Source organism: Oncorhynchus clarkii, chromosome 21 (genome assembly GCF_045791955.1).
Source record: "Oncorhynchus clarkii lewisi isolate Uvic-CL-2024 chromosome 21, UVic_Ocla_1.0, whole genome shotgun sequence".
NCBI lineage: Eukaryota > Metazoa > Chordata > Actinopteri > Salmoniformes > Salmonidae > Oncorhynchus > Oncorhynchus clarkii.
The window spans coordinates 40,671,174-40,698,809 of NC_092167.1; the positions used below are offsets into that span (position 1 = coordinate 40,671,174).

The following is a 27,636-nucleotide window of genomic DNA, read 5'->3' on the forward strand; positions in this document are numbered from 1 at the left end:
ACAGCGTCTTATTATTGGTAAAAGACTTTGCACTTTGTGAGAGGCTACCTATGGTGGTATTGCCCCCAATGGTGGCATTGACATGGTGGCAGTCACAGTCAGTGTCCAGTGGATGGCCCCAAAGAACTTGGCAGGTCCCCGCTGTGTTAAATTTATCCCAGTGAAACATGAATCCCATGTCCTACAGTACCAGTCAAATGTTTTAGAACACCTACTCGTTCAAGGGTTTTTCTTTATTTGGACCATTTTCTACATTGTAGAATAATAGTGAAGACATAAAAACTATGAAATAACACATATGGAATCATGTAGTAACAAAAAAAGTGTTAATCAAATCTAAATATATTTTATATTTGAGATTCTTCAAAGTAGCCACCCTTTGCCTTGATGACAGCTTTGCACACTCTTGGCATTCTCTCAACCAGCTTCATGAGGTAGTCACCTGGAATGCATTTCAATTAACAGGTGTGCCTTGTTAAAAGTACATTTGTGGAGTTTCTTTCGTTCTTAATGCGTTATTGCCAATTGTGACAAGGTAGGGGTGGTATACAGAAGATAGCCAGCCCTACTTGGTAAAAGACCAAGTCCAAATTATGGCAAGAACAGCTCAAACAAGCAAAGAGAAATGACAGTCCATCATTACTTCAAAACATGATGGTCAGTCAATTCGGAAGATGTCAAGAACTTTGAAAGTTTCTTCAAGTGCAGTCGCAAAAAACATCATGCACTATGATGAAACTAGCTCTCATGAGGACCATCACAGGAAAGGAGTTACCTCTGTTGCAGAGGATCAGTTCATTAGTTACCAACCTCATAAATTGCATCCCAAATAAATGCGTCACAGAGTTCAAGTATCAGACACATCTCAACATCAACTGTTCAGAGGAGACTTTGTGAATCAGGCCTTCATGGTCAAATTGCTGCAAGAAACCACTAATAAAGAACACCAATAAGAAGAAGTGACTTGCTTGGGCCAAGAAACACAAGCAATGACAGTTTGAAATCTGTCCAAATATGACATTTTTGGTTCCAACCGCCGTGTCTTGTGAGACACAGAGTAGGTGAACGGATGATCTCAGCATGTGTGGTTCCCACTGTGAAGCATGGAGGAGGAGGTGTGATGGTGCTTTGCTGGTGACACTGTCAGTGATTTATTTTAATTCAAGGCACACTTAACAAGCATGGCTACCACAGCATTCTGCAGCAATACGCCATCCCATCTGGTTTGCGCTTAGTGGGACTATCATTTGTTTTTCAACAGGACAATGATCCAACACACCTCCAGGCTTTGTAAGGGCTATTTGACCAAGAAGGAGAGTGATGCAGTGCTGCATCAGATGACCTGGCCTCCACAATCACCAAACCTCAACCCAATTGAGATGGTTTGGAATAGTTGGACCCCAGAGTGAAGGAAAAGCAGCCAACAAGTGCTCAGCATATGTGGGAACTCCCTCAAGACTGTTGGAAAAGCATTCCAGGTGAAGCTGGTTGAGAGAATGCCAATAGTGTGCAAAGCTGTCATCAAAGCAAAGGGTGGCTACTTTAGAGAATCTAAAATATATTATGATTTCTTTCAAACTTTTTTGGTTACTACATGATACCATGTATGTTATTTCATAGTTTTGATGTCTTCACTATTATTCTACAAGGTAGAAAATAGTACAAATAAAGAAAAACATTTGAATGAGTAGGTGTGTACAAACATTTGACTGGCACTGTATGTATGGAGGGCCAAAGGGCCAGGTGGAGGCTCTGAGGTCAAATGGAGGAATGGGGAGGATTGGGACTGGTGGATGAGTCAGGGCATGGGCCTGAGAAAAGACGAGGGGCTGGGGCCTTTTGATCACCATGTCTGCCTGGGGTGTTTGTGCTGAATGATTTGGCGTGGGACCAACTGTTTAATTTATATCTGACGGCAGCACGAGCTGTAATATCCAAAACAGAGAGACAGTTTATGTAGTAGCCTAAGGCCTGTAGCAACAGACTGGACAAGTAGGGCTATTTAGCCTACATTATTGACTGACCAAGCAAACTAAGCCTAAGTATGCCTTAGGCTAGAGCCTATTTTGTGCGTTATTGTTGTATTATTATTATTTTTAAATATATATAATGCGTTCATTGCTCATGCTATAGGGGAAGGGCACACCAAGAAGATATAGACTATATCATATATGATAGATAGGCCATCTAAATTCCACTTTGCGTTTTAAACACACATGGTTTCCTATGCTATGTGCATTCAAAATCATTTGTACATCCTATATATAGGCCATGCCCGCTCGTTCACAGTCCTGAGAGGTTGCATGCATAACAACACCTCATTCAGTCAATCACCGGTCTACCTACCTGCTTTCACTTTCAAACTTGTCATTATTCGCAGCCTTGGCCCTTCCAATTGCCTTCCTTGCACAGCCTATGAGATTGCTGGATTGGCTATTACGATGCCAATGAGGGCGCGGTTAATATCGGGAATCCCGGGAGGTTGTCTGGATAAAAAGTTTGCGGTGGTGATCTGAGCTAAGTTAAGACAAGAGGGGGACATTATTGTGAATCTGTATCCGTGCGAGTATGACCGACGCAGAAGAGCAGAGCGCCCCATCGTCGGCACCAGTGGAAGAACCGCCACAGCTGGAGAGAAAAATTATAGGTAGGGAAAGTATAATTACTAGTGGCGAAGAGTCCTTCCTTGACAAACGTTTGAATACTTCGTTAGTGTTGTGTGTGGATTTATCAAGGCAGCAACATTGGCCAGGTGTTTCAAATCAATGCGTAAAAGATGTCAGCTGGCTACAAATTGGGTAGATAAAGTGCGTAGGCTGTATTTTCATTGTTTTGTCAGTTTGTAGGTCTTGGGTGATGTTAATCAATTGGAGTAGCCCACATTGCACACCCAGGTCAAATTATGCTGAACCTAAGCAGTTTTTTGATTGTATCATTTCTCGAGTTCCACGTCCATATTTTACGCACTGACTTGGGGTTTAAACAATATCATATAATTGGTTTAAAAATCGACTTTAAGACTATGACAGCAATGTTGATACATATTATTTAAGAAGCGCAGACGAAATACTTGTTTTCAAATTACCCGTCGCTGGTTTGTGCGGTTGGTATTATATGCCAACCTGTTTATACGCACTCGGTTTTATAAATTAATTAAAACAAATGTAGTTATCGACGTGGTTGAATGTAGGCTAAAGCTGTCAAAATAATACTCTTAACTTCACTTTATCAGATGTTACGTTTTCCAAGGCGGAGGGAATTCGTTCACAGGTGTAGGTCATTGATTGAGCATCGATTGAAATCTGATTTTCCCATCTGACAGTCCTTCGGATCAAAATAATCACTTATCCGTACTTATTTGCCACGTTCTGGCTTTCATAAAATGTCTTCAGCAATGCATTGCGCAGTAGTGCAAATTATTTGACTGAAGTTGCAATTCAACATTCCAATATCGGTGGAAATTACCTTTGTTTTTAGTTGCAACTACTGGGCGTATTCATGTATTGCACTAACCACGATGTTGAAACTTAACTGTTTTCACAGGAAGCACTAGTCCCACTTGCCCTAGTCCGTGGGTTCTAGTCAAGTATTGTTAATGATTGACGCGAATGCCATATCCTGCAGCCTAGCTTGAAGTACTTTGGTTAATAAAAGAAGTTGCGATAAGGGAGAACATTTTAGACATTATGGTAGTGTGTTATTTTCCAGTTAAGTCTTCAGATGCTATTCATTGCTGGCTAAGTGACTTAAAGGTTTGACTTGAATTTGATATTTGTGAATAGTATTTATCCTAAAGTCTGAGGGCCTTTTTACTGACAACTGTTTTCTATGGTGGTTTTACTTTTCGCGCGTGTGTGTGTTTTGTACAGGGCTCATCTGTAAAATACCTCTTGATCCCAGCATGAATCCCTAATAAAATAATGGTTAAAAAAAACGTTGTTTTTGCAGCCTCTGCAGTCCAAGGCACGGTGAAATGGTTCAACGTGCGCAATGGCTATGGCTTTATCAACAGGTACCATGTTATGTGCTAGAAGGTGCCCCTGAATCATTTATTTTGTGTGATGTGCAAGTAAAATGTACACTAATGGGCATTACTTTTGTTACAATGCATACCATACGCCTTGTAGTACAGCTATCTGACACTTAAACATGGATATGGTTTGTCATGGATGGGAGATGTCATTACTGATATTTTTTCCCCCTCAGAAACGACACCAAAGAAGATGTCTTTGTTCATCAGGTAAGCCCAGCAAGATTAAGTCCATGTCAGGAAGAACACCTGCTGCTTAATACCACTGGGTCACATTCATTAATGCGCACTGTTCTACAATTGAAAAGGAGGGTTTCCTATTGGACCAGTTCAAGTAGTCCCTTACTGTTTCAGTCTGCTTTCTTCTGTTTGGTGCCTAGTGAATACAACCCTGTATCAAATCACCCAATCCATCTGCTGTTTAGACTGCCATCAAGAACAACAACCCCAGGAAGTTCCTTCGCAGTGTTGGAGATGGGGAGGTGGTGGAGTTTGATGTGGTCGAGGCCGCCAAGGTAGGTAAACCTGTAAGGATGGCTTTCATTTTATATCACCCATAATTAACAAGCCTTAAAGAGGTATCACAATTCAAATTGTGACAGACCTTTTCATGCTTCTGACTTAGTTGTAAGCCATGTTCAGTTTTATGCCATAAGGTGTGCAGCTTTCTACATTCGAGAAATGTCAAATGAATGGGAAATATTGATTGTGTGAACTATCCCTTCAATTTCAATGTCATTAAAACTGTTTGAATTGCACATTGAGAATTCAATAACCTTTTCATTGTCTTAAATGTCTCTCCAACAAGCTCTTTCCCTCTCTCAGGGCTCTGAGGCAGCCAACGTGACCGGGCCTAGCGGGGTTCCTGTGAAAGGCAGCCGCTATGCGCCCAACAAACGTCGCTTCCGCCGCCGCCGCACCTCCCCTCGCAGCCCTCAGCCCGATGATAAGGGTGACGGCACCTCTGTCCCCACCTCGGAAGGCGAAGGGGAGAATGGCAGAGGGGAGAATGGTGGTGAACGACCCGCACCGCGACGACGCAGGCCCCGCAGACCCAGACGGGAAGGACGAGAGGTGAGGAGTAGATGGATGGAAAAGGTGCATCCCAACAGTTTAAAGTTCCTTTCCCTCCATGTTGACTTATTTGAAGAGAAAAACAGATGGTTAAAGTAATATGGTCAATGGAACTTACTACCAGCAACTTCCTTCCACTTTAATTTACTAGGAATATTCTAGTTTAAATGTCTGCAAATGGAGGGATGGGGTTGAGGAAGGTTGAACCTCATCCTGTGGATATCTGTTGTGTAATCAGTTCTCTCCTTTAGTGCTGTGTTGTCTGTTCTCTCCCCAGGGCGAGTCAGGGGAACAGGAGGGAGCAGTGGAAGGCGACCAGCAGAGGCCACCACCGCGCAGGTTCAGGCCCCAGTACCGCAGGTGAGACTTGTGACATGGCATTTTTTTGCTGGCAGATTTATTTGGGATAGGATCTTAATGTCAATGGATCTTTTTGAGCCCATAGGCCTATTTGACTCCACATTTGACTTTGTCCCACGCCACCTAACCTTCTCAGGCCATTCCGTCCTCGCCCACCCCCTGGGGAGGGTAAGCAGGATGGCAGCGCCCCCACCGAGAGACAGGAAGGCCAGGCAGCGGACGGCCAGAAAGAGGTGGAGGCCCAGGAGGCCCAGCAGACAAACGGAAAGCAGGCCAATGAAGACGGCCAGAAACCCCGCCGACAGTTCAGCCGCCGCAGGCAGAGGAACTCCGAGTCTAACACAGTCTCTAAAGTGAGCCACTCAGTGCTGCCTATGTAATGTTGTGCCGGAAATTTCTCCCCCTGTACAACATGTTACGTGACAAAGTTTCCCCTCTGTTCATATCTTAGGATGGGACAGAGAAGCCAGCCTTGGGGCCTAGCACCACCGCTCAGACCTCCAAGCCAGCTGACGTCAAGGCCTCCCCCAAGTCTTCCCCTAAAGGCTCCCCCAAGTCCTCCCCCAAAACCATCCACAAATCACCAGAGGTACGAGGCACCCCAAAGTCTTCTCAGTACTTCTATTTCTACTGTTTCTTCTGGTCATAACTTGGCTGTTGAAGTCTTACTGTAGATTATTCATATATGTAGTTTCATTTTAATATAAATTATTTGGGTAATTATGGCAATTAAGTCTTAAATCTTCCTTTCCAGGCACCTGCCACGACAGTTCCCGTGGCGGCAGAATGACGCCTCTGAGCAGATGGTGTCACGTGACCCCAGGCAAGCGGTGGGACTCCACGCTAAACCGATGCAACCTTTCAGGGGTTGGGGGTTGGGTGGAGGAGGGGTTTGGGTTACGCCTATTGCACTACTACATTGCACTACAAAACCGCATCGTAGGCCATATTGTAGCTGATGTCACTAGTATGTGACCATTTAGTTCCTTAAGTAATTATTTTTCTACATGGGTTTTTAGAGGAATTACATAAGTCTTTTGATGGGATGGAAAGCACCAGGTGGATTTAGCTTTTCCTGTTTCCTTTATAATTTTGGGACATTCTGGTGTTCAATGAAAGCCCACCTATATTACAGGTGTAATTCGGTTGCCAATTGAAGACTCAAATCCTGTGGGACCCACTGCTTGTTTTGAGGTTGGAAGTTTTAAGTTGTGGCATTATTTTGTGTTCAGTTTTTGTTTTAATGTCGGGCTCTCCTCTTGGCATCCTGTCGGTCTCGCTCTGTAGGTCCTATGGACCGTTAGACGCAGTCCCCCATCTAACAGGACAAACCCACCTGACTTGTCTACACACTGCGTATGGGAGAAGGGGAGGAGAGGAAGGGATATAGTGGGTTGTCTGTGTTGAGAAAATACTCATTTTTAGAATAAAGTGTGAACCTGCTTGGATGCCCATTTAAACCACAAAACCCACAGCAAGTTCTTTAATTGACTGAGAATGGGCACGAGCATTAGTGGCTCCAGCCTCTATTTAAGTTTGATAACATGAAAGCAAAGCAGGTGTGAGTGTAGTGGTACAGTCTGGGACCTGACCCCCCCCCCCCCCCCACCCCAGATTCTAAAACATGCTGCTGCCCACCCCCCTCATAAAGGCATGAGGCTGGTTTAAAGAAATATTGTAATTTTTTGGTTTTGTATGTGCTTGTTTGGAGGGGATTATGTGCAATGTCAGTATCAGAATGTCTATAAAAATCATGTTTGCAAAGACTACAATGCATTTCTTTGTATGGTCACATTACTCAGTACAATGTAAAATGTCTTGAATCACATTTAGTGGGATAAAACTGAAGTTGGTCATTTAATTTCTTCAACTCCAGCTCCAATAACATTTCATCTAAACTATAACATGACTTAAGTTGCAGTATATTTAATATATGCGTTTTGACACTTCTTGGGATGGTAATATATGAAATGACTTGCTGAAAGGTCAGGTCCTCAACATGCCCATGTTTGTCAAATGGGGACAATTGTCACATGAACCACATCGCAACACTGCATGTTTTTTTTTCACACGACACAAGCCACAGGTCCTCCCTGTACAAAACAGTACATAATAGATCGCTAACAGCACATGCGTCGCAGTTTAGGGGCAGATGGCTGCTACGGTATCAGAGCCCTGTTGCCGTATCAACTATGTAGGACTACGTTTGGAAACCAGTAGAATGAATACTAGTAGTGCTCACTTGGGGCCCTGTCCCATTCAGAAACTGAAGAGACTCCTATATGGGAGTGGGTGAAGTTTCAGTATTTTGTAGACCCTTGTACTGTTAAGCAAACCAGCACACTGTATACATTAAGTACTTAATACAGGATTTCCTCTGTAAAAGGAGTCTATAGGCTGTACATTGAGTCGCATGTTAAAACAGTCCACTATTTTGTGTAATCAAGTTTAGGGACACGGAAGTGGGTTGCTAGTGGTGGAGTGGTTAACCTGCTATGAGACTTGTATTAACTTTTATCAGAAATAAAATACCTCAGTCAATGCCACACGCCATAGCTTTGTAAAAAGGTACATGTTTTTTGTCTAATTTCACCCAGATTCTCACCATCTCTGAAGACATCTATTTGTAGATAAAGTGCAGAAATACCAGTTTCTCCAAGTCTCTTTCCCTCGAACATCTGTGCAGTCTCTCAGAATAAAATCACCCCCATCTGTACATGTACACTGGGGGCGGGGTAAATGCCTCAAGGTTCAGAAACATTCTCGTTCCTGATCACCCATTATGGGTTGTTCTGGTAATAAATCTCCCACCCCACTGACCCTTCACCCTTTCTGGCGTCTATTCAGTTGGTGCAATGCTTAGTAATGTTGTGCAACCTTTTCCTTGACTCAATTCCTGCAACCCCCGATTCTGCCAATATTTTTCACTAGCGTAATTTCCCAGTGGCAGCTATTGCATCAACTATGGTCCCCATCCCAAACAGATTCCACCTCCCTATCTCGACCCACACGCCAACGCCCCCCCCCCCCCCCCCTTCCCTACTTGATATGTCTAGACGCAACTCGATAAATGGTGAAAGAATGTTTGGAATGAGGCCCAAGCCCACCCCCAGTACCATTTCTCTTCCTCTACCCCCTTCCCTTGCCCACCACCCCACAGTCTGTCTGGCCTCCTCTGCCCGCCTTCCCCAATTGCCCTATGGGATCCCTTCAGTTGAGGCTCCCCTCCTCCCCTAGGTAATCCAGCTCTGTGCTGCGTTTGCCCAGCTCCATGTCCAGGTCCATATCTATCATGGCGGGCGAGTGTTTGCTGAAGGTGTTGGAGATCTGGTCGAACGTCTTCCCCCGTGTTTCCGGCACCCGGAAGAAGGTGAAGATGAGGAAGAATAGCAGAAGCGCAGCGAAGATGAGGAAGACATATGGCCCACAAAGCTCCTGTGGAGTGTGAGAGGAGGGAATATGTTCACTGATGTATCTTAAGACATTCATTCACTCAACATTTCAACTCAGACACCATCCAATTGACTTCACTGATCAATATCCATTATATTACAATCCCAAAATTCCCCCAAAACACCATAGTGACCACTGTACTTACAGCAACATATTGGAAGCCAAAGCCGATAATGAAGTTGGCTGTCCAATTGGCGAATCCGGCCACGGCCATAGCAGCGGGCCTGGGGCCTTGGGAGAAGAGCTCAGCCACAAAGAACCAGGGGATGGGCCCGGGGCCCACCTCGAAGAAGGCCACGAAGCCAAAGATGGCCAGCATGCTAATGTAGCTCATCCAGGGAACACTGTCCTGCCAAGGGAAAGGAGATGGTTTAGCCAGAGGTACATGGCTGGTGAGCGGAGGACTGATCATAAATGACTGGAATGGTATCAAACACAAGGAAATCATGTGTTTGATGTGCCAATACCATTCCATTCATTACATTCCAGCCATTACAATAAGCCAGTCCTCCCCAATTAAGGTGCCACCAGCTGCCTGTGGTACATGCATAGAAATAGTCATACCACCCATTATGGCCTCATTGACTTGAATAGGGGGCCCCTTCTATACTGAACAAAAATATAAATTCAACATGCAACAAATTCAAAGATTTTACTGAGTTACAGTTCATATAAGGAAAAAAAGGGTAGGAGCATGGATCAGAAAACCAGTCAGTATCTGGTATGACCACCGTTTATCACATGCAGTGCGACATCTCCGTTGCATAGAGTTGATCCGCTGTTGATTGGGGCCTGTGGAATGTTGTCCCACTCCTCTTCAATGGTTGTGTGAAGTTCCTGGGTATTGTCGGGAATTGGAACACGCTGTCGTACACGTCAATCCAGAGCATTCCAAACATGCTCAATGGGTGACGTCTGATGAGTATGCAGGCCATGGAAGAACAGGGCCATTTTCAGCTTCCATGAATTTTGTACAGATCATTGCGACATGGGGCCGTGCATTATCATGCTGAAACATGAGGTGATGGCGGCAGATGAATAGCATTACAATGGGCCTCAGGATCTCGTCGCATTCAAATTGCCATCGATAAAATGAGATTGTGTTTGTATGTCTGCCCATACCATAACCCCATCGCCACCATTGGGCACTCTGTTCACAACGTTGACATCAGCAAATCGCTCGCCCACGCAACACCATACACGTGGTCTGAGGTTGTGAGGCCGGTTGAACGCACTGCCAAATTCTCTAAAATGACGTTGGAGGAGGCTGATGATAGAGAAATTAACATTCAATTCCCTGACAAAAGCTCTGGTGGCCATTCCTGCAGTCAGCATGCCAATTGCACTTTCCTTCAAAACATGACACCTGTGGCATTGTGTTGAAACAAAACTGCACATTTTAGAGTGTTGTTGTTGTCCCCAGCACAAAGGTCAATACTTTACATGTTGCGTTTATATTTTTGTTCAGTGTAGTAATTTTATGTTTATGGATACATTATTCCAGTCCACCAAAGTTGCCATTATGATAATATGTTAATGGCTTAATGAGCTTGTTGGTATTCGTTTGGAACTGACCAATAGGGCGAGAGCCATTGTCATGACAATGGCGCAGCCGCACATTCCAGACAGGCCCAGCATGTGTAGTGTCCGGCGACCAGTCCTCTCAACCAGGAAGAGCTGTTGATTGGATAAGAACAAGGTGACAAACAGGTCAGTAACAACAGGTACGTGTCATGCTCGCTCATTTCTAATTGAGGAAAAACTTTGCAGATGATTCGGTCTGAATTTTCCAACTGGCGTTTGCCTAAGGAATTCTCCAATCTAAAAGACTGTATTTTATGTAGGAGCTTTCTACAGGATGGAAACACAAAAGCGATGGCTTAACTAGAGAAGTTTGCATTTTAAAATCAAAGATCAACCCTCAACCCAATCAATAACATTAAAAAAACTAATCATGACCTGGCAACCCAACTCTGGCCGATTTGGAGGGGAAAGCCTAGGTTGGGTCGACTCACTACGTTATCTTCTTTGTTCAGTGATAAAGGTGAAGAGTTAAACAGTAATGGAGGTGCCTGGTTACAGGACCTTGCAAGCGTACCGAGACCACGGTGAAGGCACAGTTGACCACACCGGCTCCTATAGTGGCGTAGACAGGGCTCTGGACCCCTGCCTTCTGGAAGATACTGGTGGAGTAGTAGAAGATCTGGACAGGAGAGAAATAGAAGACGGTTGGTCAAGGAACGTGGTCCAGCTTTCTGAGTAATACTGACCAAATATGTGCCGAAAGGCAATATGGTTTGTGTAACGGTGGAATTGTCCATTCTAACATTGATTCAAATTGTGAAAATGGCCAAAGAGGATTGACTGTGGAAGAGTTTGAACACACACACACACACACACACACACACACACACACACACACACACACACACACACTTTCCCTTTGTTTTGCTTTATTTTGACAAAACACAGCTTATCTGGAGACTCAACACAGCAAGGTTACAGCAACACAGACAGACACACCCTGACACAAACTCAACCAGGTGTATAACACACATTGGGACATTTATTAAGGAACCATTTTACCATGTCTCAGAATAGAATAGTATAGACCAGAACATAATGCATAGAATATTGTAGAATAGAACTATGTCCTCTGACACGTACTGCTTGGCACATTGTTGTTTAGTTCAAATAAAACAAAAGAGTAAACACATACACAATCCATGTCTCAATTGTCTCAAGCCTTAAAACTCCTTCTTTAACCCGTCTCCTCCCCTTTATCTACATGGATTGAAGTGGATTCAACAGGTGACACCAAAAAGGATCATAGCTTTCAACTGGAATCACCTGGTCAGTCTGTCATGGAAAGAGTAGGTGTTCCTAATGTTTTGTGTAGTCAGTTGAAAGCTATGATCCCTTTTTGGTGTCACCTGTTGAATCCACTTCAATCCGTGTAGATAAAGGGGAGGAGACGGGTTAAAGAAGGAGTTTTAAGCCTTGAGACAATTGAGGCATTGATTGTGTATGTGTGCCATTCAGAGGGTGAGACTAAATATTTAAGTGCCGTTGAACGGAGTATGGTAGTATGTGCCAGGCGCACCAGTTTGAATATGCCAAGAACAACAACGCTGCTGGGTTTTTCACACTCAACAGTTTCCCATGTGTATCAAGAATGGTCCACCACCCAAAGGACATCCAGCCAACTTGACACAACCGTGGGAAGCATTTGAGTCATCATGGGCCAACATCCCTGTGGAACGCTTTTGACCCTTTGTAAAGTCCATGGCCCGACGAGTTGAGGCCGTTCTGAGGTGCAACTCAATATTAGGAAGGTGGTCCTAATGTTTGGTATACTCAGTGTATATGTTTGTATTAATAACATAACATATTGATAACATTTTTGGAGAAGAATCTGTCAACCCTATCTAGCTATGATAAGATATGAACTAAGCAACGGTGCATTGCAGCCCATGTTTAACTAGTGGTATGTTGTGAAGGCTTGTGGAGCCAGTCAGCTTTCTGTGTTGAAGGTAAACAGATGTAAACAGTAGGAAGGCCTGGTCTGTCTCTCCCAGAACCCCTAGTTGTCAGTCACCGTGGCAACAGGTGCCTGTGAGATGATGGGAACTATATGGAACTCAGCATTCAATCACCCAATCACACAATAAAGTCCTAGACACGGCTACAAAGATCCTTAGACACACACACACTCTTCCCCACTCTCCTCCCTCCTCTAGTACTCACAGCGTTCACCCCGGACAGCTGTTGTGAGAGTTGCAGTAGGATGGCGATGATGATGGGCTGCCGGTACATGGGGGAGCGGAAGAGCTCTGCGATGGACACCTTCCTCTCCATGTCCATCCTCCTCTTCTCCTCCTTCATCTCTGCCAGCATATCCCCCACTTCCTGTCTCCCCGTCAGCCTCCTCAAGCCTAGGGATGAGTGGGAATGAGAATCAGGCTGAGAATAGAACTTCAGATGGGTTTCAGAGTGTGTGTGTGGTGGGGGAGGCTGACTTGTTCTGGGGTTGCCCAGACTCCCTAGCACCCCTGTTATTCAAACCCTGCCCCTGTTCTGCTTGTGGTCCTCTCCGTTCATCCAGAAAGAAAAAGAGACAAAGAAAGGAGACAAGCAAAAGAGGCCATCAGAGTGTCCTGGTACATGGTCGTGACTGGATCCTCACCGCTCTTGGCGTGGTGCTCCTGGGAACGGATGATGTAGAGGAAGCGGGGGCTCTCGGGGCAAAAGGGCAGCAGCACCATCTGCAGGACAGTGGGCAGAACGGTCACACCCACCAGCACTGGCCACAACTCCTCACTGCCCAGCAAAGACTCCAGACCCAGGACCTAAGGAAAAGGTAGGAAGGGGGAGAAAGGGAGAGAGGAAAGGAAAGCAGAGAGAGAGAGAGAGAGAGAGAGTGAGAGGGAGGGAGGAAAGAGAGAGAGAGAGCAAAAGAGAGAGTGAAAGAGAGAGGGGAAGGAAGGAAGGAAGGAGAGAGAGAGAGAGAGAGAGAGAGAGAGAGAGAGAGGAGGAAGGAGAGAGAAGTTGACTACTTTAATACTTGTTCAGATAGATGTGTTGTGGAGAACAAACACCATTCTCTGGCCTGTAGAGAAAAACATATTGTGTGGTCTGAGAGCTGTACCTGTGCCATGAGAATCCCTGTGACGATAGCCAGCTGGTGGAGTGTGCCCAATGCCCCTCGCAGACTGGTAGGGGCTATCTCACCCACATACATGGGCACCAGCCCCGATGCCAATCCTGGGAGAAAGAGAATGAGGCTCCGATTCAGAAACTGGTACACCAAGGTGTGGAGAAAACTGAGCAGAGATAGTGGTTCCGATGAAGTATTTCACTGGTCAGTACTGTTCATCTACAACCATAGAAAACAATATAGTCTGTCTACAACTGCACCACTGAAAAGCCATTCAAACAGCATTAAACCACATCAAAACACATTTCTGAGATAGTCAATCTGCAGGATGAGTGCTGACCACAGTATGCACCGATGACGAATCGTCCCAGAATCATCATCTCGAAGGACCGGCTGATCTTGGCCATGCCCATCAAACCTCCTCCGATGAAGGCAAACAAGTTGTTAATGAGCATGGCTTTCCTCCTGTCAGAATAAAGAGAAATATATTAGTTATCATTGGTATAGTAGAAGTAAATATGATGTACATTTCAAGTTATTAGTTGTTGGTTTGCAGATATACAATTGATATTTGTGAGTAGTGTGTGTTCTGGCAGTTAGACAGTATAAGAATAGGTCTTCGACAATTCCACCATTTAGCCTCTTAATGGCAGATCACAAAACAGAGATAATGCCTCTGCTGATATATCCATGTTACAAAGTGTCATAGGAGAAAGTGTCACAGGCAGGGTTGGGGAGTACAAGTAAGGGATTACAAAAAACTGTAATCCGTTACATTACAAGCAAAAATATTGTAATCAGATTACAGATTCTTTTGAAAAACTAGATGATTACCTCAATAATTACTTTTAGATTCAGAAAGGATGTTTGATACTTTTCTCAATGACATTCAAATCAGAATTGAAAAAAGGCACAAGTTTAAGTTTGTTCCACCTGAGCGAGTCTGACCACAAGTCAGAGACCACTATGATGACACACCAAATGTGTTTGATGGATCGTGGGAAAAGAGCAGGAATAGTCTTTTGTAGGCTACAGTCCAAGCTAATTCTTCCAATGGTGCGCCTGCTGTCGGCATCCAATGACTGGCCAACTTAAATAAACGCTTGGAGGTAAGGACGACAGCAGTGGTGTAGTCTACGGCGATACGGATATCACTTAGTATTGATATCTACATAGCACATTGGTGTGAATCACACTGCTGCTCTCTCATTTAGCTATTTGCGATTTATGGATTGTGGTTGTTGTGGATGGCTGTTCGCAAATCTAAATGTATAGTTGATGGTTGAATTCAAGAAGTTTAAGCTGCCTATCAATCTTTGCTTTTGAAACCAGTGGACAGCCAGAAAAAATGTGTTCTTGCAACAGCTGCATAGTGCGGATCCCAGCCTATGGAATAAAAGTCTGGCTTCTATCACTCAGTCTAATTCATGCTGATAAAAAAAATGGACACATGCTCAAACTTGCACACTTTTGATAGACTTAAAGGGGCAATCTGTAATTTTGCCCACCATGAGAAACTTAAGTCTAGGGGGAAAGACCGGCTCCGGCTTTCTTACTCCCACTCTACTCGGGATCTCCTTTCAATCACAGAGGGCTCTGGGTCTGTGTCCAGATAACATCTTGGCTTGGGTTACAATAAGAAACTGAGTTGAGCCACTGCCTAATAACACAACCCTGCCCAGTAACACTTTCTCCCACTATCCATAGGGAACCATGTTGGATCTGACTGACAGTCACTCCCACTGTTTTTCCTATATATTTCTCACTGCATTGTTGGGAAGGGCCCATAAGTAAGCATTTCATTGTTAGTCTACAAAGCATGTGACAAGTTTGATTTGCTAACACTATCCATAGGAAACCACGTTGGATCTAACTGACTGACACTATCTATGGGGAACCATGTTGGATCTAACTGACTGACACTATCCATAGGGAACCATGTTGGATCTAACTGACTGACACTTTCCATAGGGAACCACGTTGGATCTAACTGACTGACACTATCCATAGGGAACCATGTTGGATCTAACTGACTGACACTATCTATGGGGAACCATGTTGGATCTAACTGACTGACACTATCTATGGGGAACCATGTTGGATCTAACTGACTGACACTATCCATAGGGAACCACATTGGATCTAACTGACTGACACTATCCATAGGGAACCACATTGGATCTAACTGACTGACACTATCTATGGGGAACCATGTTGGATCTAACTGACTGACACTATACATAGGGAACCATGTTGGATCTAACTGACTGACACTTTCCATAGGGAACCACGTTGGATCTAACTGACTGACACTATCCATAGGGAACCATGTTGAATCTAACTGACTGACACTATCTATGGGGAACCATGTTGGATCTAACTGACTGACACTATCCATAGGGAACCACATTGGATCTAACTGACTGACACTATCTATGGGGAACCATGTTGGATCTAACTGACTGACACTATCCATAGGGAACCATGTTGGATCTAACTGACTGACACTATCCATAGGGAACCATGTTGGATCTAACTGACTGACACTATCCATAGGGAACCATGTTGGATCTAACTGACTGACACTATCCATAGGGAACCACATTGGATCTAACTGACTGACACTATCTATGGGGAACCATGTTGGATCTAACTGACTGCCACTATCTATGGGGAACCATGTTGGATCTAACTAACTGCCACTATCTATGGCGAACCATGTTTGATCTAACTGACTGCCACTATCTATGGCGAACCATGTTTGATCTAACCAACTGCCACTATCTATGGAGAACCATTTTGGATCTAACTGACTGACACTATCTATACGGAACCAGCTTGGTTTAACTAGGCAAGTCAGTTAAGAACAAATTCTTATTTACAATGACGGCCTACACCAGCCAAACCCAGATGACACTGGGCCAATTGTGCACTGCCCTATAGGACTCCCAATCACAGCCGGTTACGATACAGCCTGGATTTGAACCAGGGTGTCTGTAATAATGCCTCAAGCACTGAGATGCAGAGCCTTAGACCGCTGTGACACTCAGGAGTGCTGACAACTATGCATTACGTGGGTGTATCAGTGTGTAGGTCTATGTGTGTACATACTAGCCCTAAGTCTGTGAGAAAGTGAATACATCTGTCTATGCAAAATAAACATCTACATCTATGCCAAATAAAAAACACGTGCTATAATATTTACAAGTGTGTGTGTGTGTGCTTGTGTGTGTGTGCGCTTGTACTTGTGTGCATATGTGCATTCTGTGGGTGAGTGTGTGTCTGTGTGTCCGCTCCCGCATGCATACATGTGTGTATCATCTCTCCTACCTCCCCAGCCACTCTGAGATGACGCCCACACAGAAGGAGGAGATCATACCGCCTATAGAGAAGATGGCTACGGACAGGGACCAGAGGGTTGTGAGGGTACTGCTGGGGATGGGCTCTCCATACCGATGCACCCATGTAGCGTTGTAGTCCGCTTCAATGATCTGGACAGGCAGGAGAAGAGATATGAGACATTTGATAGAGCTAATATTTTTCCTTAGGAAGACTATAGTCTAGTCCCAGGTCTGTTTGTGCTGTCCCAGCATGACAGTGATCATAGGAGTTGGTAAGACACAAACTGATCTGGGACCAAGTTAGGAAGACAACAATGTTGTCAAGATAACAAAGATAACATTTCTTTAGTTGGTTGGAGCGTTGTGCTTCCTTACAACACCAGAGTTGTTGGTTTGATTCCTGCATTTTGGGCTCCCGAGTGGCGCAGCGGTCTAAGGCATTGCATGTCAATGCAAGAGGTGTCACTACAGTCCCTGGATCAAATACAGGCTGAATCACATCTGGCTGTGATTGGGAGTCCCATAAACCGGCACAGCATCGTTGGGGTTTGGCGGGGGTAGGCCGACATTGTAAATAAGAATTTGTTCTTAACTGACATGCCTAGTTGCATTTTTTTAAATAATTTCAGAGTGGATAATATTTGGTTGAGACGTTGATCAATGAAATTACAACCTACATTCCATTGTGTTTCATCGAACAGCGAAACCAAATGACCTGGATTGCAGTTTGCGATTCTGTGTAGGTCATTACAGCCATTGTGAAGATCTCCACAGACCTGCGACAACCTATGCATGCTATCTTGAACATGCACGATTTACTGTATTACAAAAGTAATACTGAACTGTGTTTGGTTGACAAGGCAACCAAATATTAACATTTAAAGGAGATGTATCTATTGCATGGATAGTTGCATCAGAGCAACTGGCTTAATCCCATCCTTGAACATATATTTTTGGTTGAGTTGGAGACGTATATCCAACTTATAATTAGTTAATTTATTTCAAAAGTGATACTGAATTGTGTTTGGTTGTCAACACAACCAAATATTAACATTTGAAGGAGCTGTATCTTCTGCTTGGATAGTTCCTTCTGTACCACTGACTTAGTCTGGCTTTAATTTCAGTTTGTCTACAAATTAATCATTGATATGTTGGATTCAGGTATCCATCTCAACTAAATCAATTCCAACTGTAAATAAAGTTTGATCCTATTATTTTTTGTGATATCCAATTGGTAGTTACAGTTTTGTCCCATCGCTGCAACTCCCATACGGACTTGGGAGAGGCGAAGGTTGAGAGCCACGCATCCTCCAAAACACAACCCTGCCAAGCTTCATGACACACTGCTCACTTAACCCTGAAGCCAGCTGCACCAATGTGTCAGAGGAAACACTGTACAACTGGCAACCGAGTCAGCGTGCATGCGCCTAGCCCACCACAAGGAGTCACGATGAGACAAGGACATCCCTGCCGGCCAAACCCTAGCCTAACCCAGATGACGCTGGGCCAATTGCACACCGTCTCACAGTCACGGCTGGCTGCGACACAGCCTGGGATTGAACCCGGGTCTGTAGTGAAGCCCGTAGCACTGCAATGCCTTAGACCGCTGCACCACTCAGGAGGCCCTTAGTCCAATTCCTGAGATAGATACCTGAATCCAACATATGAATGATTAATTTGTAGACAAACTGGAATTAAAGCCAGACTAAGTCAGTGGTACAGAAGGAACTATCCAAGCAGAAGATACAGCTCCTTTAAATGTTGATATTTGGTTGTGTTGACAACCAAACACAATTTAATGTAACAAAATATCATAACATTTGAAATCAACCAAAGCTTGAAAACCTAGTTCTATTTAGGCTTTAAGCTGCTTCTTTTATGATAATGGTTGTAACGTTGAAGATCTGATGTTGTTTTAAAGGTACAAATTCAACATATTGTATACAATGTTAAAAATATGTACATAGACATTTTGTTACTATGATGACATAATCCCGTGGTTAAAATTTTACCCTCAAAACAAGCTGATTACTTTTTTACAAATCCAATGTATTTTCTACATAGATTCCACGTCACAATACATTGACAAATTACGTTGAAACAATGTTAATTCAACCATTTTGTGCCCAGTGGGATGGCATGGGCCACATATACTGAATCTAGGTAGTAAGTGTATGCGAGGCCTCACAAAGTGTTACTTGTTCCTTGAAATAAATACTTTGGTAATGGAACAGAGAGAGATATGCTTTGTGTGAATACTAGGACAAACTGTTCTGTGCAGGCCAGCTATAACCACAACCCAAAACTCTGTGCCTCTTGCCTGCCAATATGACTAACTTCCTACTCATTAATCCCTTACCTAGGCAGGTAGCCTAGCAGTTAAGAGTGTTGGGCCAGTAACCCCAAAAAAATATATTGGTGTGCCCTTGAAAAAGACACTTAACCCTAATTGCTCCTGTAAGTCACTCTGGATAAGAGAGTCTGCTAAGTGACTAAACTGTAATTTAACACAAATAGATGTCAGTTCAGTCTAAAGGTTGTTTTGGGCCTGAGGGTTTCGCCTGGTAAATAGATGGCATAGGGGTCAAAGTTTTGACACTCTGAGTTAAGAGTGTCAAGGGACCGGGACTCATGACCAGAGGAGCCACGTCGGTTGTAAGGCCCCTCTAAAGCACAACTCACTAACTCCAAGTAAGTTCCTCTGTCTGACTCACTCACTGGCTGTATCTAAATACAGGTACTAACACTTGAATGATACTGCTGTATACCCACAATGCAATATATGCAGCATGAAACAATGCTACATTTGATATAATGTGCTCTCTCCATGACATTGACTGACCAGGTGAATCCAGGTGAAAGCTATGATCCCTTATTGATGTCATTTGTTAAATCCACTTCAATCAGTGTAGATGAAGGGATGGAAACAGGTTTAAGAAGGATTTTTAAGCCTTGAGACAATTGAGACATGGATTGTGTATGTGTGCAATTCAGAGTGTGAATGGGCAAGACTAAAGATTTTGGGGTATGGTAGTAGGTGCCAGGTGCACCGGTTTGTGTCAAGAACCGCAAGGCTGCTGGGTTTTTTCACGCTCAACAGTTTCCCATGTGTATCAAGAATGGTCCACCACCCAAAGGAAATCCAGCCAACTTGACACAACTGTGGGAGGCGTTGGAGTCAACATGGGCCAGCATCCCTGTGGAACACTTTCAACACCTTGTAGAGTCCATGTCCCGACAAATTGAGGCTGTTCTGAGGGCAAAGTGGGGTGAAAGTCAATATTAGGTAGGTGTTCTTAATGTTTGGTACATTCAGTGGATTTGATGTATGGTAGCTGACATATGTTCCAATATATTCTCTATATTAGTAATTAGCAGATATATGTTCTGACATATGCCACTTCCACATCAAAACCCCATGACCCAACCCCGACTAACACATTTTACGAGAAGGGGGCTTTAGGATAGTGAATCTAAGGGAATGTCTAGATAGCAGTGAGAGCATCTAACTATATCTATATGGTTCAGGAGGCTGTACTGGACGTGCACTATGTAGTGTCCTACTCTGAACACGACACCATCTGCCCTTGACTCTGTCTCGGCGTGAACCCTCTGCGAACCTTGTGAGTGTCGCCCCCCCAAAGCCCAAAATAGCCCCTTTTTCCCATGACACCAGAATCACTGCCTTAAACCCCTCTGCCTCCAATTGCACCCCTCAGCTGTGAAGGATACCTGAGATGGGGGGGGGGGGGGGGAATTGTGAAAGCTTGCAGATAGATGGGTGAGGGGGTGGAGGGGTGAGGAGGGGTGAGGGGTGAGAAGGGGATGAGGGGTGAGGAGAGGATGAGAGGTGAGGAGAGGATGAGATGAGGTGTGAGGAGGGGATGAGGTATGAGGAGAGGATGAGAGGTGAGAAGGGGATGAGGGGTGAGGAGGGGGATGAGGGTTGAGGGATGATGAGGGGTGAGGATTGGAAGGAGTGGTGAGGGGGCGTGAGGGATGATGAGGGGGGATAAGGGGGATGAGAGCTGAGGAGAGGTGAGGATGGTGGCTATTTTTGGCAACGCTGTGTGTTTCGTCATTCAGCATGTGGTGCACACACCCCCTGGTGTTGACATTACTCAGATGTTCCCCTGGACACCCCTCGCTCTTTCTGAACTTTCCCTCTTGCATCCAATCTATTTCTTCCTCGCTCTCTCTTTATCTCCTATTCTCTAAAAGTACATCCTCACTCTCTCTATTCCCCCTTTACCTCTTTCTCTATTCCCCCTTTCTCTCTCTCTCTCTCTCTCTCTCTCTCTCTCTCTCTATTCCCCCTTTCTCTCTCTCTCTCTCTATTCCCCCTTTCTCTCTCTCTCTCTCTCTCTCTCTCTCTTCTCTCTCTCTCTATTCTCTCTCTCTCTTTTCTCTCTCTCTCTATTCTCTCTCTCTCAATTCTCTCTCTCTCTCTCTCTCAATTCTCTCTCTCTCTCTCTCTCTATTCTCTCTCTCTCTCTCTCTATTCTCTCTCTCTCTCTCTATTCTCTCTCTCTCTCTCTCTCTCTCTCTCTCTCTCTCTCTCTCTCTCTCTCTCTCTCATCGACCAAGTTTCAATACATAATTGTTTGTACTAACATTAGGATGTTGCTTTTAAAACACATAGGGCTGGTTTTCCAGTCACAGATTAGGCTTAGTCGTGGACTAAAAATAGCTTTCAATGGAGAACTCCATTGAGAATGTTTTTTAGTCCAGGACTAGTCGTAATCTGTGTCCAGGAATCCGTCCCATAGACTGTACTGCACTGTGAAAGGGAGAAGTCAACCTATGGTGTACAAATTCACTATATATACAATGAGTGGATTCGGCATTTCAGCCACAACCGTTGCTGACAGGTGTATAAAATCGAGCACACCGCCATGCAATCTCCATAGACAAACACTGGCAGTAGAATGGCCTTACTGGAGAACTCAGTAACTTTCAATGTGACAACATCATAGGATGCCACCTTCCCAGCAAGTCAATTTGTCACATTTCTGCCCTGCTTGGGGTGCCCCGGTCAACTCACAGAACGGGACTGCCGAGTGCTGAAAGGCGTAGCGAGTAAAAATGGTCTGTCCTCGGTTGCAACACTCACTACCAAGTTCCAAACTGCATCTGGAAGCAACGTCAGCACAAGAACTGTTCGTCGGGAGCTTCATGAAATGGGTTTTCATGGCCGAGCAGCCGCACACAAGCCTAAGATCACCATGCGCAATGCCAAGCGTCGGCTGGAGTGGTGTAAAGCTCGCCGCCATTAGACTCTGGAGCAGTGGAAACAAGTTCTCTGGCGGGATGAATCACGCTTCACCATCTGGCAGTCTGACGGATGAGTCTGGGTTTGGCCGATGCCAGGACGCTAATCGCCCAACATCAGTGCCCAACCTCACTAATGCTCTAAGTCCCCGTAGCAGTGTTCCAACATCTAGTGGAAAGCCTTCCCAGAAGAGTGGAGGCTGTTATAGCAGCAAAGGGGGGACAAACTCCATATTAATGCCCATGATTTTGGAATGAGACATTCAACGAGCAGGTGTCCACATACTTTTGGCCATGTAGTGTACCTGGTCCTTAGAGAAAACAACAACAATAATCGGTTTTAGAAAAGGTCATGCTAGAGGTATTAATTCCCAGGTCGGTTCTTAAACAGCAACTCTCTTTGACTCACTCATAGAGCACAGAGAGCTGTTTTCAGTCGCTGCCCTTTATCAGTTGAAACGGCGAGACTGAGCTTAGCTGGGTGGAATCAAGGGGACATCTGTGTAAATGCCAACTCACTACCTGTCTCAGATAGTTTTGCAGCCACACTCCCCTATCAGTGTGTGAAATGAAATGTGAGACAACACATTGAAGAGTTCTTGGTTAACAGTTATTCCGATGCTGATCCGTCTCACCTGGTTTTGAAGTGTATTACACTTAAGTATGCAACCGTCTGAGAACCATGGTTCTGGCACTAGCATCTATGTTTGCAGACCCATGTTTCATGATAACACTTTTGGTGCAAACATGGCATCTATAGGAAATTCTAAATCCCAATTTGCAGAACTCTGTATCAATAGCTCTGGTTGATGAGTGCAAGTCGGTCTTACCTTCTGAGGAGCGTTGATGACACCTATGTTGTACCCAAACTGAAAGGAACCCAATACAGCGGTGAACACTGAGAGAGCAAGGGTTCCAGTCACCGTCTGTAGAGCACACACAAGAACACAACACCTCACTGTCACCATGATGCAATTGTGTGGTTGTTCACAAAGAGATTGTGTGAAGGATGTGGAGAAGATGGACCATCTAGAAAAGTATGGTTTGTTGCACAGACAATGTCATGTCCATACACAGACAATGTCATGTCCATACACAGACAATGTCATGTCTATACACAGACAATGACGAAACTGCATTTGTAAGATGACCATGGTCTAGACTGTATACAAGCCACTATATTTTGGGAACTCTCCTGTTTTAGTAAAGGCCAAAACTACACACACGCACAAACAGACCCCACATCCCTCCAGACACATCTCTCTAATATCCACTATATATACAGTGGGGCAAAAAAGTATTTAGTCAGCCACCAATTGTGCAAGTTCTCCCACTTAAAAAGATGAGAGAGGCCTGTAATTTTCATCATAGGTACACTTCAAATATGACAGACAAAATGAGAAAAAAGAAAATCACATTGTAGGATTTTTTATGAATTTATTTGCAAATTATGGTGGAAAATAAGTATTTGGTCAATAAACAAAAGTTTATCTCAATACTTTGTTATATACCCTTTGTTGGCAATGACAGAGGTCAAACGTTTTCTGTAAGTCTTCACAAGGTTTTCACACACTGTTGCTGGTATTTTGGCCCATTCCTCCATGCAGATCTCCTCTAGAGCAATGATGTTTTGGGGCTGTTGCTGGGCAACACAGACTTTCAACTCCCTCCAAAGATTTTCTATGGGGTTGAGATCTGGAGACTGGCTAGGCCACTCCAGGACCTTGAAATGCTTCTTACGAAGCCACTCCTTCGTTGCCCGGGCGGTGTGTTTGGGATCCTTGTCATGCTGAAAGACCCAGCCACGTTTCATCTTCAATGCCCTTGCTGATGGAAGGAGGTTTTCACTCAAAATCTCACGATACATGGCCCCATTCATTCTTTCCTTTACACGGATCAGTCGTCCTGGTCCCTTTGCAGAAAAACAGCCCCAAAGCATGATGTTTCCACCCCCATGCTTCACAGTAGGTATGATGTTCTTTGGATGCAACTCAGCATTCTTTGTCCTCCAAACACGACGAGTTGAGTTTTTACCAAAAAGTTATATTTTGGTTTCATCTGACCATATGACATTCTCCCAATCTTCTTCTGGTTCATCCAAATGCTCTCTAGCAAACTTCAGACGGGCCTGGACATGTACTGGCTTAAGCAGGGGGACATGTCTGGCACTACAGGATTTGAGTCCCTGGTGGCGTAGTGTGTTACTGATGGTAGGCTTTGTTACTTTGGTCCCAGCTCTCTGCAGGTCATTCACTAGGTCCCCCCGTGTGGTTCTGGGATTTTTGCTCACCGTTCTTGTGATCATTTTGACCCCACGGGGTGAGATCTTGCGTGGAGCCCCAGATCGAGGGAGATTATCAGTGGTCTTGTATGTCTTCCATTTCCTAATAATTGCTCCCACAGTTGATTTCTTCAAATCAAGCTGCTTACCTATTGCAGATTCAGTCTTCCCAGCCTGGTGCAGGTCTACAATTTTGTTTCTGGTGTCCTTTGACAGCTCTTTGGTCTTGGCCATAGTGGAGTTTGGAGTGTGACTGTTTGAGGTTGTGGACAGGTGTCTTTTATACTGATAGCAAGTTCAAACAGGTGCCATTAATACAGGTAACGAGTGGAGGACAGATGAGCCTCTTAAAGAAGAAGTTACAGGTCTGTGAGAGCCAGAAATCTTGCTTGTTTGTAGGTGACCAAATACTTATTTTCCACCATAATTTGCTAATAAATTCATTAAAAATCCTACAATGTGATTTTCTGGATTTTTCCCCCTAATTTTGTCTGTCATAGTTGAAGTGTACCTATGATGAAAATTACAGGCCTTTCTCATATTTTGAAGTGGGAGAACTTGCACAATTGGTGGCTGACTAAATACTTTTTTGCCCCACTGTACTTGTGGTACTAAATGAGAAAGGATCTTTGTAGCCATGTCCAGGACTTCCCTGTGTATCGTGTTATTTGCTGACTGAACGATGAGTTGCCTATATTTCCCATCATCTCACAGGCACCTGTTGCCACGGTGACTGACAGCTAGGGGTTCTGGGAGAGACTGACCAGGCCTTCCTACTGTTTACATCTGTTTACCTTCAACACAGAAAGCTGACTGGCTCCACAAGCCTTCACAACATACCAATGAGTTCACATTAGTTAAACATGGGCTGCAATGCACCGCTACTTCATATCCTATCATAGCTAGATAGGGTTGACAGTTTCTTCTCCAAAAATGTTATCAATATGTTATATTATTAATAAAAACATATACATGGAGTGTTTACTGTTTTGTTTCAACTAAACAAGACTGCAAGCAGTTCCCGTCAGAGGACATAGTTCTATTCTACAATATTCTATGCATTATGTTCTGGTCTATTCTATTCTATTCTGAGACATGGTAAAATGGTTCCTTAATAAATGTCCCAATGTGTGTTATACACCTGGTTGAGTTTGTGTCAGGGTGTGTCTGTCTGTGTTGCTGTAACCTTGCTGTGTTGAGTCTCCAGATAAGCTGTGTTTTGTCAAAATAAAGCAAAACACAGGGAAAGTGTGTGTGTGTGTGTGTGTGTCTGCGTCCCACATCGTACAACAAAGAAAACATTTCTAGTCTAAAGGCAAGAGTCACGCTCTATTTCACTTCACAGAACGTGCTTCACAACATTTCAACTGTAGCCTGCATATGTAGAACATATTGGGAAAGACAGAAACAAATGGGACAGAGTTGAGGTCAAGGCAAGATAATATTGTTTCTCACTGTCTCAGATTCTGTCATCAGCAACCAATTTAAACGTACCGGCATTTTGATATAACAGTTTAGTGATGTGTTTTTTGCTATTGTGCCACCAATCATGAAAAGAAAGAATACCTCAACGATGCTGAAATCCTAGTAAGTCTAAGAAGAATGGTTTTGAATTAAAGTGTCAGTAACCTTGTTGGCGTCAGCTGTGGGAAGGAACAAGGTACAGGTTGTACTGGGTGATCTACCAACCAACCCATATTCATCTCAGCCCTGATCAGTAAGCATGCTCTTCTCTCTGCTGATCAAGGTCACTATATAGGACCAATAAAACTATGGGCTCTCATGTCCAAAATAAAGGTTGACTTTATGTTTTGTCAATCTTCCAGAAAATAGAACATTGTTTTGTTTAATATATGAATAGCAATTGTTATAATTATCATAATAACACAAAATGTCAAATTTAATTTCACTCTCAATAGAAACACTATGTCTTTTCTTATCTTGTTATATTTGATGGACACTAACAAACAGCGGTTGCTCTGTCCTTATTTTGGTCAACCATGTTGTTGTGAACCACGTCATAGATCACAAGATTCTGCAGTGGTATTAGTGACCGTTTGCTTGGATGGAGTCCTCATTGTCATCATTGTATGCACATGCGAAATTACATTGAAACAACGTTGATTCAACCAGTGTGTGCCCAGCGGGATTCAATGCCACTGGCAGACCAGTTATTTTGTCAGGTGAAAAAAAATCGATCATGCACTCAGAGGAGGATGAGAATAAACAGATAGAGATAAATATATAGATTGGGATAAGAGTGCGTGGTCGATTTTTCTTTTTCCTAATGAGAGCCTAAAACTTGGATTATAAAATATAAACAATAAATGTATAATTTGATGAATAGATAAATTGATAATGATGCTTTTACAGTCGTAGAAAAAGGTTTTAAACAACACAATATACATTTTAAATCGCACATTATGCAGAGACATGGGCTAGACTATTGAAAATCAGTGTCAATAGTGAGTCAATTATACTTCATCCATCATAGGCTACTCAGTGTTAGTGCGCATGAAAACATTTCATTGCAATTTACTTATTGCAAATCAACTATTTTCTTATAAAAACGAGTGTTGTTTAGATTACCTCCCCTCCGAGTTGCTGAAACCCAGACGGCATGTCTTTGACAGCGCGAGACACAGGTTACAGTCGGTGACAGTTGTGTCCCGCTCCCCCGCGCGCTATCCCAACTGGACACCACGTGAAAAAAAACTCAATTGGAATAAGGACAATAAACCTGGTACTTGTATTAAAAGTCGAAAGGAAGAGTAAAACCCAAGACAAAAACTGGAACCAAAGTGAAAACCGACGAGGTGGCGATAGTTCTAAATGTTTAACGTGTCCTCTCTTTGAAGTTTGTGGAGCGTCTGGGTCCAGTTTGCATATAATGACATCAGTACACCGGCGCACAACTCTTGGTATTTTCAAACGACGGAGAGAAGGTGCGGAGGGAACGAGGGTCGACGGGAGGGCGTTTTAGCCGCCCCCTACTCTTGCAGGCCTGTCACAGAGGTCGTCTTTTGGGGTAAGACAGAAGCAGAAAGCCATGTCTTGACCTTATACACCATTGGCTGAAGTCAAGAGGAGCGCTTCATCAGCATACATAATAACTACCTTCTCACTGTAACTTCTATGCACTGTGGGTTTTTCAGATTCCATGAGTGGC

At 43.9% G+C, this 27,636-nt stretch overlaps 2 protein-coding genes across 3 annotated transcripts; one reads left to right on the top strand and one right to left on the bottom strand.

Annotated features, from left to right (window-relative positions):
• The first annotated feature begins 2,289 nt into the window (after positions 1-2,289).
• Positions 2,290-7,228, top strand: LOC139379023 (Y-box-binding protein 2-A-like). Of its 2 annotated transcripts, none has more exons than XM_071121739.1 (9): positions 2,290-2,647; positions 3,949-4,012; positions 4,207-4,240; positions 4,456-4,545; positions 4,856-5,104; positions 5,382-5,464; positions 5,601-5,817; positions 5,916-6,053; positions 6,219-7,228. In XM_071121739.1, the coding sequence occupies exons 1-9, from the start codon at positions 2,569-2,571 to the stop codon at positions 6,252-6,254; spliced, it is 990 nt and encodes a 329-aa protein (XP_070977840.1). In that variant the 5' UTR covers positions 2,290-2,568; the 3' UTR covers positions 6,255-7,228. The 2 variants fall into 2 exon arrangements, with proteins under 2 accessions (XP_070977840.1, XP_070977839.1); XM_071121738.1 differs by having other exon boundaries at positions 2,450-2,647; positions 4,456-4,557.
• Positions 7,229-7,374: 146 nt separating this feature from the next.
• On the bottom strand, positions 7,375-27,595 carry LOC139379022 (solute carrier family 2, facilitated glucose transporter member 4-like). Its single transcript, XM_071121736.1, has 12 exons — positions 27,057-27,595; positions 23,017-23,112; positions 16,905-17,065; positions 13,915-14,039; positions 13,566-13,681; positions 13,104-13,266; positions 12,665-12,852; positions 11,016-11,120; positions 10,493-10,594; positions 9,063-9,266; positions 8,525-8,899; positions 7,375-8,296 (listed from the first exon to the last, which is right to left on the bottom strand). Exons 1-11 carry the CDS (start codon positions 27,087-27,089, stop codon positions 8,675-8,677), a joined length of 1,518 nt encoding a protein of 505 aa, XP_070977837.1. The 5' UTR covers positions 27,090-27,595; the 3' UTR covers positions 7,375-8,296; positions 8,525-8,674.
• Positions 27,596-27,636: the final 41 nt, after the last annotated feature.